Raw genomic sequence first — 17,866 nt, forward strand, 5'->3', positions numbered from 1 at the left:
GGTTTCCCACTTATTGTCTATACTTGCAAATGTTCCTCAATAAACCTCATCTTTATAGAACAAGGCTGTACTAATATATCTATAAAGGTGAATACCGAGTGAAACACTCTCAAATATATTGTCAACAATACCTAACGATAGAATAATTCATCCACGTATTCCTTCACTGGTACCGGAGCTCTCTTCTCTGCAAGCTGGCTATATTCAATACATGTCAACATCAGCAGATTTTAAAGCAAGCAACATTTTATGCAGAGGTTGCTCACAGTATTAAGGACTTTGGATGCTGCTTTCAAGGAAAAGGGAGACGCTAATACTGCACATATTCTGTACAGCCACAGTAGGCTTTCCACAACATATAGGATAACTCCAATGCAGGCAGGGGTAAGATCTGTATTTGGAGGCTCCCGGGGCTTTAATAGATGAAATGGCACCCATTATATTTCACAACCTGCCTCACACTAACGCACATAGATAAACATACCTCACTTTGGCAAGGAGTCGGGGGACCATATTTCCCTCAGCGTCACAGTTTATATCCTTGGCCTAAAGGGAGACCAGCAAATAATCACCTCAGTACACAAGGCTTGGTTCCCAGTATCTATACCTAGCCATGTACATTCCGAGGTCTTGTATTGCTGCCAGTCTTCAGGATTGATGTCACATATTCCTATTCCACTCTGGGACTAAGAAGATCTTTGGGAACTAAATGCCATCCTGTTTAGCTTATCTGCTTATATCTAAAGAGCTAATTCATACAACTACTTTGGAATCTTATTTCCTAGTTAATATAAGGTATGAATGCTTCTCTCTTCCATAATGATTGCTCTAGACATGAATTGAAATATTAATTTGTTCCTGCACCTTGTTCTGTTCCAGTAGTCGTCTTTTCCTCTCTCGTTTCAACAGCCTACACTGGAGATATGGAATTAGTATTTCCTCTAGAACAGTGAAGACTAACCTTTTTGGCACTGAATGTTGACACAGGACCATATGTGCCTTTAGCGCACGCGTGCCGGACCACCAAAACACGGAAAAGAGCAGCTGGCCAGTGCACATGTGCTCACGGCCAGCTGCTCTCTTCCGGGTTCTGGTATGTGCATGTGTGCTGTCCAGCTGTTCTTCATGAATGCGTACAATGGAACCCTGAAGAGAGCAACTGGCCGCGCACGCATGCACACCAGACCAGCATGCACGCAACGGAATCCGGAGGTGCAGCTGGCGACTGCGCACATGCCCACAGAGAGGGCTCTGCGTGCCACCTCTGGTACTCATGCCACAGGTTCGCCATCATGGATCTAGAATCATCCATGCTCACTTAATTCCTTTTGGGTATGCTAATGGTTTGTGCCAAGCTAATACATTTATCCAAAAATCTCTAGGCTGCTTTATGACCAGCCTATAAGAAAATCGGTTTAGGATACAGGTGGCCATTTCCGTAATGTGGAACATCTGCAAGATAGTTTTTCTCATGAAAATCAACTTGTTTAAAATTTCATCACTTTCATTTATCTCTCCTCACCTACTTTTCACCAACATAGTAAAGAGGGAAAGAATGGGTAGAACTAATAAAACTCATGTGGAAAAAAAAATTAAGTTTATAATATGACTGTCAATATGACTTGGTCATTGATCGTATACGCTTCCTTTAAATGAAAAAAAAAATGTAATTTTAAATGAAAAATATATGGATGATGAAGAAATTGCATATAGATAAGCGTAGATGTGTCACTGATCAGGAAAGGAAAAATTGAGATCCTACAATTTTGAGATTTTTATGCTGCCCCCAAATGGTTATAATGTCTGGCTTTGGAACAGACGAAAACCATACTTAGTACAAGAAACATGAATTAGTAAAGTCAAAATACCTTATTAATTGGGTCATTTGAAGAATATAAACATGCAATTTATTTTCCTTTTGTTTCATTGTTTTAGAAATTGTTATAGGAAAGAAATTCAGAGCCCTTTCTTTCCCAAGTTTCAAATATATACATGAAATCTTGGTATGATACTTAAAGGAAAACAAAATGTTGCTTTTGTTGTTCTTTATGAGAAAGATGCAAGAAGTCCATAGAGAGAGGTCCTAGCATATATTTTATGGTGTAGAAACATAAATTGACAATTCTCTATAGAATGCTATTTAGTACTGTAAATGGTACAAGCAAATCATATCATTATATAAGAATTATACAGGAAAACAGAAAAGAAAAACACAAAATTTCTCAGCCACAAATGCTTCTTTTCTTAATTATTCTTACAGAGCAGAAATTATATTATATATATATATATATATATATATATATATATATATATATATATATATATATATATATCTATCTATCTATCTATCTATCTATCTATCTATCTATCTATCTATCTATCTATCTATCTATCTATCTATCTATCTATCTATCTATCTATCTATCTATCTATCTATCTATCTATATCCTGGAATAATGCAGTTGCAGATTTTTTTAAACCAATAAAAGTATGCAACTTGTCCAAAGTGTTCATTCTTAATCTTTCAGTGATATTATATATTTTTAAAAAGATGACATGTAGAGGATTTATTAGAGAAAGCATCATTTATATTCTGGTGCATTTTCTAGCAAAAAGGGGGTGGGGCAGGGAGAGGGGGGAAGGGAGGAAAAGGCATACATCCAATTGCTTATGAGCTAAGCAGCCCTTTCAGTGTAACACCTCTATAGGAAGAGACTCAAATGACAAAACACTGAAAAGTTATATACATGTACAGATAAAACATACCAAATTCAGGCAGAATGACATCATATGTTTATATAAAACTTGATTTATACCACATGCATTTTAGTTCCATCTGGCTTACCATTCCAAACTGATTCATTTTTATCCAAGGTGTTAAATAATCCATTGCCATAATGTTTAGCTAATAAATCAGGGACTTCCTCCCATGTTTGTTAGATTCCTACATTCCCAAATCAATAGCACCAAATCTGACTGGGGTTTATGGCAATCATAGTCAAGATCTAGTTTAGTGGGCCAGATGGAAAAAGATGGTTCTTTGCTGAAGCACGCAGCAATTACTCACCATATCCATGAATGCCTCCTGAATGGGAAATTGTTTACATGCATCACATTCATAGTTCTGTCAGCATCAGTCTTTATCAATCCAAAACTTTTATCTCTTGCGGTATTCATAGGTACACTCCACAGCAACAATAGCATCAGCTAGTGTAATGGACTATTGCAATTGTTTTCAATATATATGCTTATACATACATATATATCATATTCCATGTGTTTCTGGAGCTCCAGCATAGAGAACAGATTTTCCTAAAATTTTCTAGCACCTGCAGACCAAATCTGGACTCAGAAGTTAAGCAGTGTTGGGCCTGGTTGGCACATGGATGAGAGACCTTCTGTACGCAAGATTGGGAAGTCCAAAATTATATATATATATCCTGGAATAATGCAGTTGCAAATGATTTCTGAATTGTCCCCTAGAAAACTGCAGGGATGTATCTGGGTAGTCACTGGGAGTTGAACTGAACTTGAAGAATTTATTTTTTTCTAACTCTAGGTCCATCCATTAATGCCATTTGCTTGCGTAAGAAAAAAATATCACAAAAGAATTATAGCTTTATGTAGCTGATCCTAAATAAAGGCAGTAATTTCACTTGATAAATCCCAAGTATAAATTAAAGTGTCTTCATATGCAGCATTTTAGACAGTAGGAAAATGTGAGTCAAAAGTGAGTTTCTTGCCATCTGTGTTAGATCAGTTTTTAAGAGGAAAAGCAAAACTTCACACTGTTTTGCCATGCTGTCCTTTAGAAACAGATATTGCTTTTTCTTCCTTCTTAAATACATATTCAGCATTCCTTATTTCTTTTGGCAAGGAAGAAGGGACAAAACACGACGAATAACCGCACACAAAACAAACTTTTCATCTAGAAATAAAGCTCCTTGACTCACTTCAGAGGAGAGGGTCCTAGGCAGTGCTATTTTCTTGCTCCGTGGGAAGAGAAGAGGATGTTGACACACCATTATGAACCAAAGGTGCTCCCAGGATGCTATTTAACGCCATTACAAAGCTGCCCTTTCAACTGTAAGGAAGATGACAATTCCATGACACTAAGGGTAAACAGGGGGGGTAAGTCTCACCAAAAAAATCACAGGGCTTACTTCTGACAAAACACACCTAGAATCCTGCTGTTGAAATATAGATTTCTTTGCTGCAGTGTCCAGCTTTAGGGCTGTGGCTTTTAAGTCAATACTATATTCTGTAGAAGTAACAAAAAAACATGTGCCCTGCCCAATGACTACAATTTAAAGTCATGCGTCCTCTAAACATTCTTCCCTGTAAACTCTCTTTTTTCACCCTTTAATTGGGTTCCCTCAAGGAATTGGGTCCGAGATGTTGTTTACTGTTACTCGGGAATGTCTGGTAACATCCTTGGATAGAGAGACGTGATACTCGCGGGATTCCTTCCTTCCGCCTATAAATACGATCTGCAACACTGACCTTCGAAAACCATTTGTCTTCCTTTCTTCCCGGGAGCTTGGGACACTTGCAGGGTAGCCTCGGCCACTATCATTGTGCAGCAGAATTAGCCCCCGGGCTGCAGTGAGGATGTGCTAGCGTCAAGGGGGCCCCTTTAGGTGGGTTCTCCATCCTGCCAAGGCTTTTTCCTCCGCTGCTTCTCCGGCAGACACTTACCCAGGGAGGGAAGCGGCTGTTCGACAGAAGGGGAAAGGGGGGAAAAAGAGAAAGAAAAAAAGAAGAAAAAAGCCGAGGGAGCCCAAGGCTCCGATTTCAAAGAAATAAAATCCCGCTTTGGGAATCTTCTTTCACTCTGAAACTGAGGGCTTAATGCCGCCTCCAGTAAGATCAATGCAAATGCATATATAACACCGTATGGGGTGGAGGAAGCCCCGCAAGGAAAAATGACGGTTTAAAAACAAAATACCCGGCGGGGAAAAAGCAGCCAAAGGGGGGGGGGGGACATTCCCGGTTGCAATCAGGTTCCAAACGAATTGTGAACCCTCCGGGCAGGAAATCCTGTACCTGAATGGAGAGTTTCACAAGAAAACAGCGATGTCATAAAGCCCCGCGCCAGATCCAGAGGCGTGAGGAAGGAGCGCTCCCAAGCCGGACCATTGCCCACCCCGAGCACGTTGCTTTATTACTTCTCGGCACTTCCTGTTTCCTTTAAGGACGGCCCTGGCGGCCGCTGCCTCCTACAAATCCTCCGCTCAGCCCCCAACCCTGTTGTTGTCATTCTGGAACAAGGAATCCGAGGCTTAACTCGCTGGGACTAATAGGATCATCCTGGGGACCCGAAGACGCCTTTTGTTAGAAGCGCCCTAAAGAAAGAAGCCGCGGCTCCTTGGCATGCAGACCGAGGGGGCTGCGAAATTCACCTGCTTTACATTTCTCAAAAAGAAAAAAAAAACCTCATCTTCTCTCTCTCTCTCTCTCTCTCTCACACACACAAAGACACACTCACACTCACACACAAAGCCTTTGAGACCAGGATGCCGTAAAGGAAAAGGGGTGTGGCAACACGGTTATTGCCTGTAAATCCCGCTGGTTGAAGTTTTTCCCCCTCCTGCGTGCCACATCGAATATATCACAGAGAAAACGGCACGTCCCGTTGGGACACTGAGAAAGGCTTTAAAATGTAAGAAAGCGCTCTCCACCACCACCACCACCACCACCTCCCAAATTCGGGCACATTATTGTGACACGCCAAAGATTCGCGACTACTGTACTTCAGGACTGGCAAAGCCTCTCTTCAGCGGAGGCTCCCAAGTTCCCAGAAAGAAAAGACAAATGGGGATGAAGACGAAACCGAAAAAGCCCGTAGCGATCCAGGGCTGCCTTTGCCTCTTTCCATTTCCATTCACTGCCCGCATTACCTCTCGATGCTATTGGTAAAGGCTATGACTCATCTTGCTGTAGAGGATCTTGTACGCTATGCATGCGACAAAGCCTCATTCTCTTCCCCAAATGCTGAGAAATCATTTGTGTGCTAAGCTCTGGACAAGAGGTTTGACACACAAACACCCTATGTCCATTGTAATAACATATGTGCAACATATATATAACTTACAATGAGGCCAAACCTGGCCTCAGTAATGGTGCTAATGGTTTCTGAAATCAGTCACAACCTTCTGGAGGTGAATACCGCAGCTTGATCCATAAAATGGTTTTACATACAATGCCTGGATTTATACAATGAGATAAGCTAACACAAAACAAATTAGCAGAAGGTATAAATCAAGTGACACACCTGGCTTTTGCACCCTGTCCTCTCCTTCCAGCTAAACACTTCTTTCCCTTTCAGTTTAGAAAATACGTTATATTTTCTATGCCATGGGAGCGCTATATGCTCTCTCTTACTATAACGCCATCTTGCCTAGCCAGCATAGGCACCCACTGTGTAGGCCTCCAGTTCAGTGATGCAATTCAGCCGGTTCTATCCGGTTCAGGTGAACCTGTAGCGGAGGCAGCGGGAGGCTTCACCCACCCGCCTGGACATCATCACATCCCTTTTTTATGTTCTGCACATGCATGCAAAACAAGCACAGCACACATGCATTTGCAAAGGTAAGTTGATTTCATCCCTGCTCCAGTTGTTACCACTAGCCGTGAATACAGCTACGGTATATGGAGATGCACCAAGCACTTCCAAGACAGCATTTCACATTTTCAGCTAAAATTAATTTGAAACTGGCATCCACATCTTATTACATCTCTTACCATATATGAGAACAAATAGATAAGTATGCATGAGATAAACTGCCTTTGTACCAGGGGTGGAATTCAGCAAGTTCTGACAAGTTCTGGAGAACTGGTAGCAGAAATTTTGAGTAGTTTGGAAAACCGGAAAATACCTCTGGTTGGCCCCAGAGTGGGGTGGGAATGGAGATTTTGCAGTATCCTTCCCCTGGAGTGAGGTGGGAGTGGAGATTTTGCAGTATTCTTCCCCTGGAGTGGAGTGGGAAAGGAGATTTTGCAGCATCCTTTCCCTGGAGTGAGGTGGAAGTGGAGATTTTGCAGCATCCTTCCCCTGGAGTGGGGTGGGAGTGGAGATTTTGCAGTATTCTTCCCCTGGAGTGGAGTGGGAAAGGAGATTTTGCAGTATCCTTTTCCTGCCATGCCCACGAAGCCACGCTTTGTACACTTGCAGCTAATTATTGAGCGAATCATAAAAATGCTTGTTTGTTAAATGTCTATGCTGCCATCTCAATGTGACTCTGAGCAGGTTACATTAAACAGTTTAAAAGTGCTAAAACAATTGAAATTAGAAAAGTTCTCTAGAAAAGTTAAAAATCAAGAGGATGGGGTGGTGATCTTCTCTGTCCCATCAATCACCCCCAGCATAGCATTGGGGCTCATGGCCAAGCAGCAGAGCCACGTTTTTAGACTTTTCCACTACAGAAGGCCAAGAACGTGGGGTGGACCTCACCTCGGATGGGAGAATATTCCTGATGGTGGGGAAGGGGCTTCTCCTGGACCCCACCAGCTGAAATTCTTTGTCCCATGGGATCCAAAGGAGGTCCTTTCTGCTGGAACAAATGGGGCATAGTCCCATTGGGGTGAGATGGTTCTTCAGATATAATTTTCTCAGTTTTCCCATGGAATTCCCTTCATACCATAGCACTACTGAGACAGGCTAGTTGTAGTGGTGTTAAAGTGGCATTTTCCTACTTAGTCCTACATATTTCAAAGGCAGCTTAATGATGGTTAGGCTTTGCAGAGAAAAGCCTGGGGACAGGAGCAAATTAAATAGAGGTGGGGTGGGGGAGGATAAAGCAAATTTTCATTTCTACAAGCTCAAGGCATTCCAGCACAGTAATGGGGGAAAGCGCATTTAGAGGAGCCATTCATTATCAGTTTGCAAGCTTAAAATGTGCCCTTTAAAGTTTCTCAAGTGGTATCCATTTATGCAACCCAAATAACAAAAGGAGCATGGCACCTCAACAGCTAACACTTTTATTATCCTCTTCAGGGACAACAGTCCATTTTATTAGATACATTTACACCCATAAAAGTTTATGATTTGAGGTTGGTAAAATGAGGAGCTAGATTGTTGTGGATAATATGCTTACTCTGTAAAGAGCTTAGAGAGGGCTGTAAAGCATTCTGAACCGGTATATAAGTCTAAGTGCTATTGCTATTTAGTGAATTTGCCTACTGCTCCTCCAGAGGGGATTGAGTTGTCAACGCCAAATCACAATAAAGAGAACAATCTCAGGCCAATTTATAATGAACTAGCCAATCATTCGGTGTTGCCCGGGTATTTATTTATAGGAGAAAATCCTAATCCAAATGTAATTTCTAATGTTGGATTTTCCCCCTTACCAGAGGGAGCCCCCTTGTGGAGTATTGTGAAGCCGTTATCATGGCAACTTCACTGCATTATACAGTAGAAACAATTTTACAGCAGTACAGTAGAAGCCATTTAACGACACAACAGGCTGCATCTTAACAGAACACACACACACCCGAGATGTCTTACCCCCATGGTGTTTTTCTCCAGACAGTAAGTCACCTGTGTACTACATTTGGTTGAAATAGCACTTTCTCTCTCTCTCTCTCCCTCTCTCTCTCTCTCTCTCTCTCTCTCTCTCTCTCTCTCTCTCTCTCTCTCTCTCTTTCTCTCTCTCTCTCTCTCTCTCACACACACACACACACACACAGATGCTGGTCTTGTTATATTCAGGTTTTTTCCCGTGTAAGATTGAGATTGTCTTGGCAATGTTTTGGCGAGGTCTCACTCTCCATCTTCAGGCTGGTGTTTTTGGTTTCCTGTTTGTGTGAGTAAAGTGTGGTCGGAGCTGCCATCTTTCTCTATGAAAATCTATGAAAACAAATATATATATACCCCAAACTCTATGGCCTCCCCAAGATACACAAAGAAGGAACACCACTCAGACCCATAGTCAGCTCCATAGGCTCACCTCTACAGAATCTTGCCAAATTCCTCGCCAAACAACTCCAACCCTATGCAGAATCCATCACCTCACATGTACAAAACTCACTCCACTTCATAGAAACAATAAACAAAACCTATAACCCAGCGACCTACTCATGAGCTTCGATGTCATATCCCTCTTCACCCAAATGCCTATAAAAGAAGCCTTGACAGCTATCCAGAAGAAACACAACCCCCCTAAACATATCCTGGACCTGACCAACCACTGCCTAACCAACACATACTTCATCCATAATGGACAAAGATACAAACAGATAGAAGGAGCACCCATAGGATCACCCCCTCACCTGTCATCTCAAAATTATACATGGATCATTTTGAAACTAACGCCTTAAATAAATCTGAACACAAACCCAAACTCTGGCTTAGATATGTTGATGACACTTTCATGATTTGGCCACACAGGAAAGAAAAACTGGACAACTTCCTTACACATCTCAACAGCCTACACCCCAGAATACAATTCACTATGGAAATAGAAGCAAACAACCAACTTCCCTTTCTGGACGTCCTAATCTACAAAAAAACCAATGGCTTCCTAGGACAAACCATCTACTGGGGAAAAAAACCCACACCAACCGCTACTTAAATGCGCAATCCCATCACCACCCATCAACTCTGTAGCCAAGACCCTCATCTCCAGAACCAAACGCCTAGCCGACAAAGACCACCTGAAAACTGAATTATACGCTCTCACAAACGTATCAATCTCCAATGGATTCCAAAGAAAAACAATTACCAACCTAATCCAAAGGGAGACTCCCCCCAAAAACCGAGACACAGAACAGGACAATGGCATCGCCCTCCTCCCTTACATCAAAGGCACCACAAATAAAATCAGCAAAATACTCTACAAACACAATATCAAGACAGCCTTCAACACTGACCAAAAAATAGTCAACATCTAGTCAACATTTTAAGAAACCCCAAAGACAAAATCCAGCTAGAAAACCACGGAGTCTACGAAATACCATGCAAAATCTGCCCTGCAACATACATAGGACAAACCAACAGAAGAATATATGCACGCATCGCAGAACACAAGAACGCAGTAAGAAAAAAAGAAAAACCTTCCTTCCTTTTCCAGCACCTTAAAGCTACAGGACATGAAATTAATTTTGAAGGAACCAAATTAATCTCCAAAACTGAACACTTCAACAAGAGAATAATTATGGAAGCTATTGAAATAGAGAAACACCCCCACAACATGAATAAATGTGATGATACCTCCCGCCTACCAGACATCTGGAAACCAGCTGTAGTCAACAAACGAGCCCTAACCACCACCCAGGCCGTTACAACACGAAACAACAATGGACACACAGCCAGTACCAATCAGCACCAATCTACCAATCATGATACAACCACACAACCAATCATCCACTTACTGAAACAAAGCCAGCACTCCACACATCCCCACCAAGATTTATAGAAAGACGGCAGCTCCAATCATGCTTTAAGCCCAAAACCCAGCCTGAAGATGGCGAATGAGACCTCGCCGAAACGTTGCCAAGACAATCTCAACCTTACATGGGAAAAGACTGAAATACAACAAGACCAGCATACCTACACCCATGAAAATCTATGAAAACAAATGAGCCTATTTTACATTGGGTCAGATTATCAATCTAACTCAGATTTACTTCCAGTCTTTCCTAATCTGGTGGACTCCAGATATATTAGACTATCTCAGAATTCCAAGTTGGGATTTGTAATCCATACTTCTTCAGGCCATCAGCAATTGGAGAAGAGTAGTCTGACCACTGACCAAAAGTAATGAACTTCAAAGCAATTTGCACTGTAATGATATACAAATCAATAAGCAACTAAACTGATGTATATCAATAATATATTTTAATGTGATAATTTGCACTATGATTCATTTGAATGAAAACAAGCTCTTACATTTTTTATTATAAGTCAGGAAACTCTTGATTCTGGGGCAACAGAATACAAATGTTTCTTGATAAACAAATGAATAAATCTACCATCTCAGTTGCACCGTTCTGATGCAAATTTATCATCTCCATGTGAACTAAACCTCTGAGCTCATTGGCATGTCACACATTTGAATGACAAATAATACATCCAAGCAGGATAAAACTCCTGCTTGGGCTTATGACCACATAAATACCTTATGTGTAAAGATAACAGAGCAAGAGACATGGCTTACTTAGTTATCTAGAAATATTTAGAGGAGTAAACTTTTCAGGGGATAAAAGGACAAGGTGTATTTACTTAATTTAGAGAATTCTGCAAACTTCTGTACAATAATTTTTGATGTACAGAAACATCAAAGGAAAACAGCTATGGTATAGTAAGGGCAAATATAATGCAACTGCTAATACTAACAAGCTCCTTGGGTAATTACATATTTATTTATTTATTAGAATTTGTGAAACAAAAACGAGAACAAGAATAAAAGGGGGAAAATACAATAGCAGGGACAATAGGCACGTTAGTGTACGCCCCCATCTACTGACCACTTGAGTATGGAGTAAGGTCCACGGAAGTCAATTTGTGATTGAAACTGAAAATTTGTAGCTGAGATAACTGGATCAGGTAGAGCATTTCAGACTTTGACAACTCTAATACAGAAATCATACTTTTTACAGTCAAGTTTAGAACAATTTCCGTATTATTGTGATTAAAACAGAAAAAGTCATTTACAGGTAAAGCATCACTACGTATAATTTTGTATGCCACAAGTGATGCAGCTCTAAGTTGTCCAAACCTAGAATTTTGAGCCTAGTAGCATCGAGAATTCTATTGTGTACAGAAGAGTGGAAAACCTTTCTCGTAAAATACTTTTGAACTCGCTCGATTGCACTGATGTCAGACCAGGGGTGAAATTCAGCAGGTTCTGAGAGATTCTGGAGAACCGGTAGCGGAAATTTTGAGTAGTTCAGAGATCCAGCAAATACTACCTCTGGCTGGCCCCAGAGTGGGGTAGGAATGAAAATTTTGCAATATCCTTCCCCCTGGAGTGAGGAGGGAATGAAGATTTTGCAGTATCCTTCCCCTGCCATGCCCATCAAGCCATACCCACAGAACCAGTAGTAAAGAAATTTGAATTTCACCACTGTATCAGTTATATACATTTCTATTGCTTTTTTTCTCTATTAACTTAAGAAATCCCTCAAAGAAGAAAATTCTTTGCTTGCTGCACAAGGTCAGAAATATTAAGGCTAATCAAACTGGCCTTAATCCCTGATTTCATGACAGTGAGAAACTCTAGGGAAATGTTCTTAATATGTTGTTCCTGGGTGGGCTGATTCTAATGGAAGGAGAAAATCTGCAATTTGAATCATTTGTAGATTTCAGGTGGTCTTTAAAGATGACCCCATAAGGAGTGAATTGCAGAAATCTAGCATGGTGGAATGTAATGGACAGTAGGCATAAATGTAAGGTGACAGGAGAAAGAGCTACAATCAAGACCTATTAGACAATAGAAAGCTGAATCTAGAGCAGAACTACGTCTCTGACATGATCCTCTTTAGTTCTTATAGCCGATGACCCGCCATTGCCCGGTTATTTATAGACATCAAAGTGTTTGTCCTACAGGTGCCTTTCTTTCCCCTATTCCCATGCCTGTCATCCCTCTTCCTCTCCCTTCCCCTCCCATGCACTCCTCTTTCCTGCCCTGTCTATGATCCTGGCATTTTGCTCCAAAGCATTTTTTTCTGACAGGGAGCCATTGAGAGGGGCCTTTCTTCTCCCTACTCCCATGCCCATCATCCCTGCCCTCTCCCTTCCCCCTCCCATGAGCTCCTTTTTTCCACCCTGGCACTTTGCCCCAAAATCATCAGGTGCTTGACCATTGGTCCACTGGAGGACAAATGTCATGACTGGTTTTCCAGAGGAAGCTGTGAAGGAACTGACATCACAAACAATGGCTGCTTTAGGATGCCACACTCACTTTCCTTAATGGCCCAGGCTCTCCCTTCTCCCTCCAATGAGATCACAAAAAAATTCCGCTCTAGGATTCCACATTCACTCTCTTTAATGGGCCAGGTGTTCCAGAGTTATCTGGAACACACACACACACACACACACACACACACACACACACATACACACACCAGGGGCATATCACCCCTCCCCCAGTATTTGTTTCCAGAGGATGTCATCTGTGTACCAAGTTTGGTTGAAATTGCTTGAGGCATTCCAGAGTTATGCTGGAACATACATACATACATACATACATACATACATACATACATACATACATACATACATACAGCCATTTTTATATAGATGAAGATAAACAGATGGAAGGCGGAATTGCATTCAAGCTTTCAGGATTCTGCTCCTGTAACCTTATAATAAAAGTAAAATTAGCATTCATAACTCTTGTTTCCTAATCTGGTCTACGTTGAAGATCTGAGATACTTGATGTAAGTATGAGTCACTATCAAAATGTTCCTCTGCTTCCACAGCAATCAGGGCTCTAGCTGAAGTTGGAGAACAGTCCTTTAGGCCACAGCTTCATCTGCCCATCCAGCAGCAGCAGTGAGTCCAAGTTTCATACCGAGTCCCTCTGGAATAATGTTAGCATTCTGAAGAAATAACACGAGGAGCAGCAGAGAACGTCATTGAATTAATAGCTGCTCCATTCTGTTTGGATTCAATTGCTGTGTGTTTTTTCCAACCCAACCCTAATAGCCTCTAGACATCAGGATATGTCCTGGACTTCATTGCTGGAGCAGCCCAGAGTGACAATATACTGATCCTTGACAACATATTGATGACACCACACACTGAACAAATGATAGTGTCTCTCAGTGGCTTTCTGTAGATATTAATTATGAGTATGAGAAAATTGAGCCTTATAGCATTTTACTGGAATTTGCAACACCGACTTGAATCATCCATTAAGATAGAAAAGGAACCACTAGAGGATATATGTCACAATTCCTAACCCATGAAAATAGTCCAGAAGAATACAATTGTCAATGGTATGGAAAGGAGACTAAAAGTTAGTAGGACTAGAAGAATCAATTTCCCCACAATTAGAAACTTGACAAAAAATCAACAACCATCACGACCAATACAGCACTGTCTCATGCTCAACTGATAAAATGGGGATTGAAACTTCCAACATGATCTAAAGTTCAAATCCCCACCAAAAACATAATCTTAACCCTCTTCCTAGGATTAGACACAGCATTATCAGGGGTGGGTTCCAGCTGGCATTACTGCTGGTTCGCTCGTGCGTGTGTGCGCTGGATGCATGCACAGTTCAATGGAAATTGTTCTGCACATGTGCAGAACTAAAAAAAAGATGGTGATGGCGGCAACTGGGGAACCAGTTTGGGGGTGTGGCCAGCCTGGGTCACTGCCGGTTCTGCGACCTATGCCAGCATACCACTACCGGATCTACCGAATCGGGCCGAACCGATAGGAATCCACCTTTGATATAATTCTCCAATATAGCCGAATCAAGAAAGAACTTTTCAAGAAGGGAAAGCAGCAGTGCTTCTTTCAAGGCTGTAGGAGGCACAAAGATCATCTCCCAGGCTGAGCTCACTAGAGATCCCTATCTTCTGTAAAAACCAGGAAAAGTACTAATCAAACTACCAGGTGGCAGGAGGCATACTAGCAAGCATCGTGTCCATTTCACTAGAATCCGCAGAGTGAAAGAAATTCCAGTTAAACTAGCCTGATTTTGCTGTAGTCTTCATCATAGAGTCCAGTGGATATTTGGTGAATCTAAGGGATTTTCTCAGCAAAATATTGTAGAAAGTAGTCATATCTGTGAGGTCTCAGGATATGCAGGAGTCAAATAGTTGCCCTTTGCAACAATCCTCCTACTGAAACTTGGCACTCTCAGAGGAATTTGGGACTCTTAGACAAGATACTTCATTACAGAATCAAGCAATTCCTGAAAGAGAAGAGCTGTTTCTAACCAGTAGGAATCCAGTAGTATTTCTATTTGTGCTGCAAGATTTAAATGCTGAGCTATTTTGTCCTGCTCTTTTCTGATGGGTTACTTTGCAGAACTTTTCTTACACCTGAGTTTTGTTTACGAAATGGATCGTTTCATTCCCAAGCCTCTCATTTCCTGACTCTATGGCTCCAATTCTCAAATGCAACAAAGATTCACTTTTTTTTAATAACGCAAGAATGAGAATTCTGCAGCTGTTTCTGGACTTCAGCTTCCGGTAGCCCCAAGCAAAATGGCCAAAGTAAAGAATGATTGGAATGGTTACATTTGCTTACATCTGGAAAACATGTTTTGGCCCCTGCTGTGGAGAACTAACTAGATAGGACTTACCCTTAGAACTGGGTAACCCTAACATTAGTCTCGAGCACCAAGCTGAAGAACCATGTGTAGACTGTAAATATATATTTGTGTGTGTGTACATACATACATACTTATTATAATGTATAATATATAATATAATATACAGTAATATAGTAAATCTTTCTCTCCCAAATCGTCTAAGTGGCTTGAATACAAGGTACAAAATTAACTCTCGTCAAATCACTCTAAGCTATTTTTTAAAAAATTTCTATGCTGCTGAGCTGCAGTCGCACCATGGTTAGAATGTAGTACTGCAAGCTACTTCTGCTGATCACCAACTTTCAGCAGTTTGGCAGATTGAATCTCACCAGGCTCAAGGTTGACTCAGCCTTTCATCCTTTCGAGGTCAGTAAAATGAGGACCCAGATTGTTGAGGGCAATATGCTGACTCTGTAAACCACTTAGAGAGGGCTATAAAAGCACTATGAAGCAGTATATAAATCTAAAGTGCTTTTGATATACTGATTCAATGTTATAAATCAGAACAGGTCATAATTGAATTTACTACATACTATAAATCACAACGTTAGCAATGCTAACTTGTAAGCATTGTTTATTGTTAAAGAATGTCTATTATTGACAGGAAAATGGAGTGATGCACTTGTTCGTTTTTAGTCAAGTCTGCTGTCACGGCAGAATAGGTAGCACACATTATTCTGCCTGGAGTGAAGACCAAAATACAGTTGTGTTGACTGAATTCACATATATTTTACATTCTTTTTCCTCTCTCCTGTAGGATCAAAAAAGTGGGAGAAAGTGCAGAAATGGTTGTACTGTACGTTGAGAAAGGCCACAGACACTTCCCTGCCTAAGAAAGCATTTGTACTGTTGACACCACTGCAGGACTTGTCTCTGTCATAGAAGAAAAGAGTCATCTCCATCTCTTCTGAATCCATAATTTGGATACTATAGTGGTCTAGTAAAGCCACTTTTGCCTTATACAACCAAAGACATTTGAGGATGAAAAGAAATCCATTGCATGTTGCTCACATGCATCATAACGATGACCAAGGTAAGCAGAGACAGAGGGTTAAGCACTATTTTAAAAATGATGGGACAGAGGGAAACAAGTTAGCTCAGAGTTAGGTCCTGCTGTGTGGCACAGACTGTGTGGCACAGACTGAATAAAGTGTTCTTCCTACCTCAGCTTCTGTCACCCAAGAACTTAAAGCACAAAGTAAGAAATGTAGTAGAAAACATAATGGCCAGTGTTAGTAACTGAAGAACCAAATTTAAATCTGTACTCAGAGCATAATTCATGGCATAAAAATCATACTTTCTCTTTTATGCATACCACCCAAAGTAGTTGTGTGAATCTATGCAGATGGAGAATTGTGTCCCTTGTATCCTTGGAGGAAAATACATCAATTTAACAAATAAATAATATTCTTAGTAAGCAGAATCAAAGATAATGATGGTATGCGCTCCTTATATGAGCCGGTAGAAAAGGTAAATGAATCCTACTGCTGCCCATGTCTGTCATGTATGTCACATGGCTAGACCCATTTTGTAGCAGCGTTCCACGCAATGTGCCCCCCTTTTATGCCCCCAAATGTGGGCCCCCACAGATACAGAAAACTGCAATTTGGACTCCAGTCATAGTAGTGGATATTTTTCTCCTGTGCTATTTTTCTCCTGAAGAAAATATATATTTATGTCTTTGAAAAGAATATACTGAATATGCTGCAAATCCTTTCTCTCTCTGGCAAACTCTCTCTGGTTCTGGCAAACCATAACTAGAAAAATCTGCTGCCTGGCATCTGAAGCCAGTACAAAACATTTCATTTACATAATGCATCCAAAACAAAGCTTAGAGAGACAAAATACTATTTCCACCGTGACCCGTCAAAAGCGCGGACGGCAAAAGCGCGATCGACAAAATCGCGCCTTTGACGTCATCACAGCGCGACGAAAAAGATCGAAAAATTCAAATAAAAATTAATAAAAATTAAATTAAAGCAAGCCGATTCACATAAAGGTAAGGGTTAGGGTTAGGGTTAGGGTAAGGGTAAGGGTAAGGGTTAGGGTTAGCTTTAGAGCGTTAGCGTTAGCGTTAGCGTTAGGATAAGGGTTAGCGTTACGTTTTTCGTTACTTTAACGGTTAGGTTTAGGGTTAGGTTTAGGGTTAGGTTAAGAGTTAGGGTTAGGGTTAGGTTTAGGGTTAGGTTTGGGGGGGTTAGGGGAAGGTTTTAGCTTTATTTTTACATTTTTTCGATCTTTTTCGTCGCGCTGTGATGACGTCACAGCGCGCTTTTGTCGAGCGCGATTTTGTCCTACGCGCTTTTGTGGTGGAACCATTTCCACACCCTATAATGTCATTTTCCATTTTAAATTACCATCATCTTAGACTTCTATTAATGAAAAAATAGCAGACTGTGACATTTGCACTGTTTCTTCCATTTTTCCACTGTGGGACTTTTAGGAACTTTGATTGTTGCAAGCAATATTCTTGGGCAGCAAGCATGAAAAGAAGCAAGATCTCCAGCACTGAGTGAGCCAGTTCAGCCTCTCTCACATCATCTCTCTTTCATGCCGTCATTTCAGAAGCATAAAAGCAACTCCTCTCTCTCTCTGAC

General features: G+C 41.0%; 1 protein-coding gene across 4 annotated transcripts in view; it reads right to left on the minus strand.

Moving 5' to 3' along the window:
- PDE4D (phosphodiesterase 4D) overlaps window positions 1-17,866 on the minus strand; it is a 734,024-nt gene that overhangs the window by 310,471 nt on the left and 405,687 nt on the right. The window contains exon 1 of one of the 4 annotated variants that reach the window (XM_087715534.1): window positions 3,068-4,936. The exons of the other annotated variants lie outside the window; for them this stretch is intronic. Coding sequence (XP_087571660.1) covers window positions 3,068-3,204 — 137 coding nt within the window. The 5' untranslated portion in view covers window positions 3,205-4,936. Of the gene's footprint in view, window positions 1-3,067; window positions 4,937-17,866 lie in introns of those variants that run through there. 4 annotated transcript variants of the gene reach the window in all.

The sequence above is a fragment of the Thamnophis sirtalis genome, unplaced genomic scaffold (genome assembly GCF_051295495.1).
Source record: "Thamnophis sirtalis isolate CommonGarterSnake01/CBP01778 unplaced genomic scaffold, rThaSir2_p1.2 scaffold_5, whole genome shotgun sequence".
Classification (NCBI taxonomy): domain Eukaryota; kingdom Metazoa; phylum Chordata; class Lepidosauria; order Squamata; family Natricidae; genus Thamnophis; species Thamnophis sirtalis.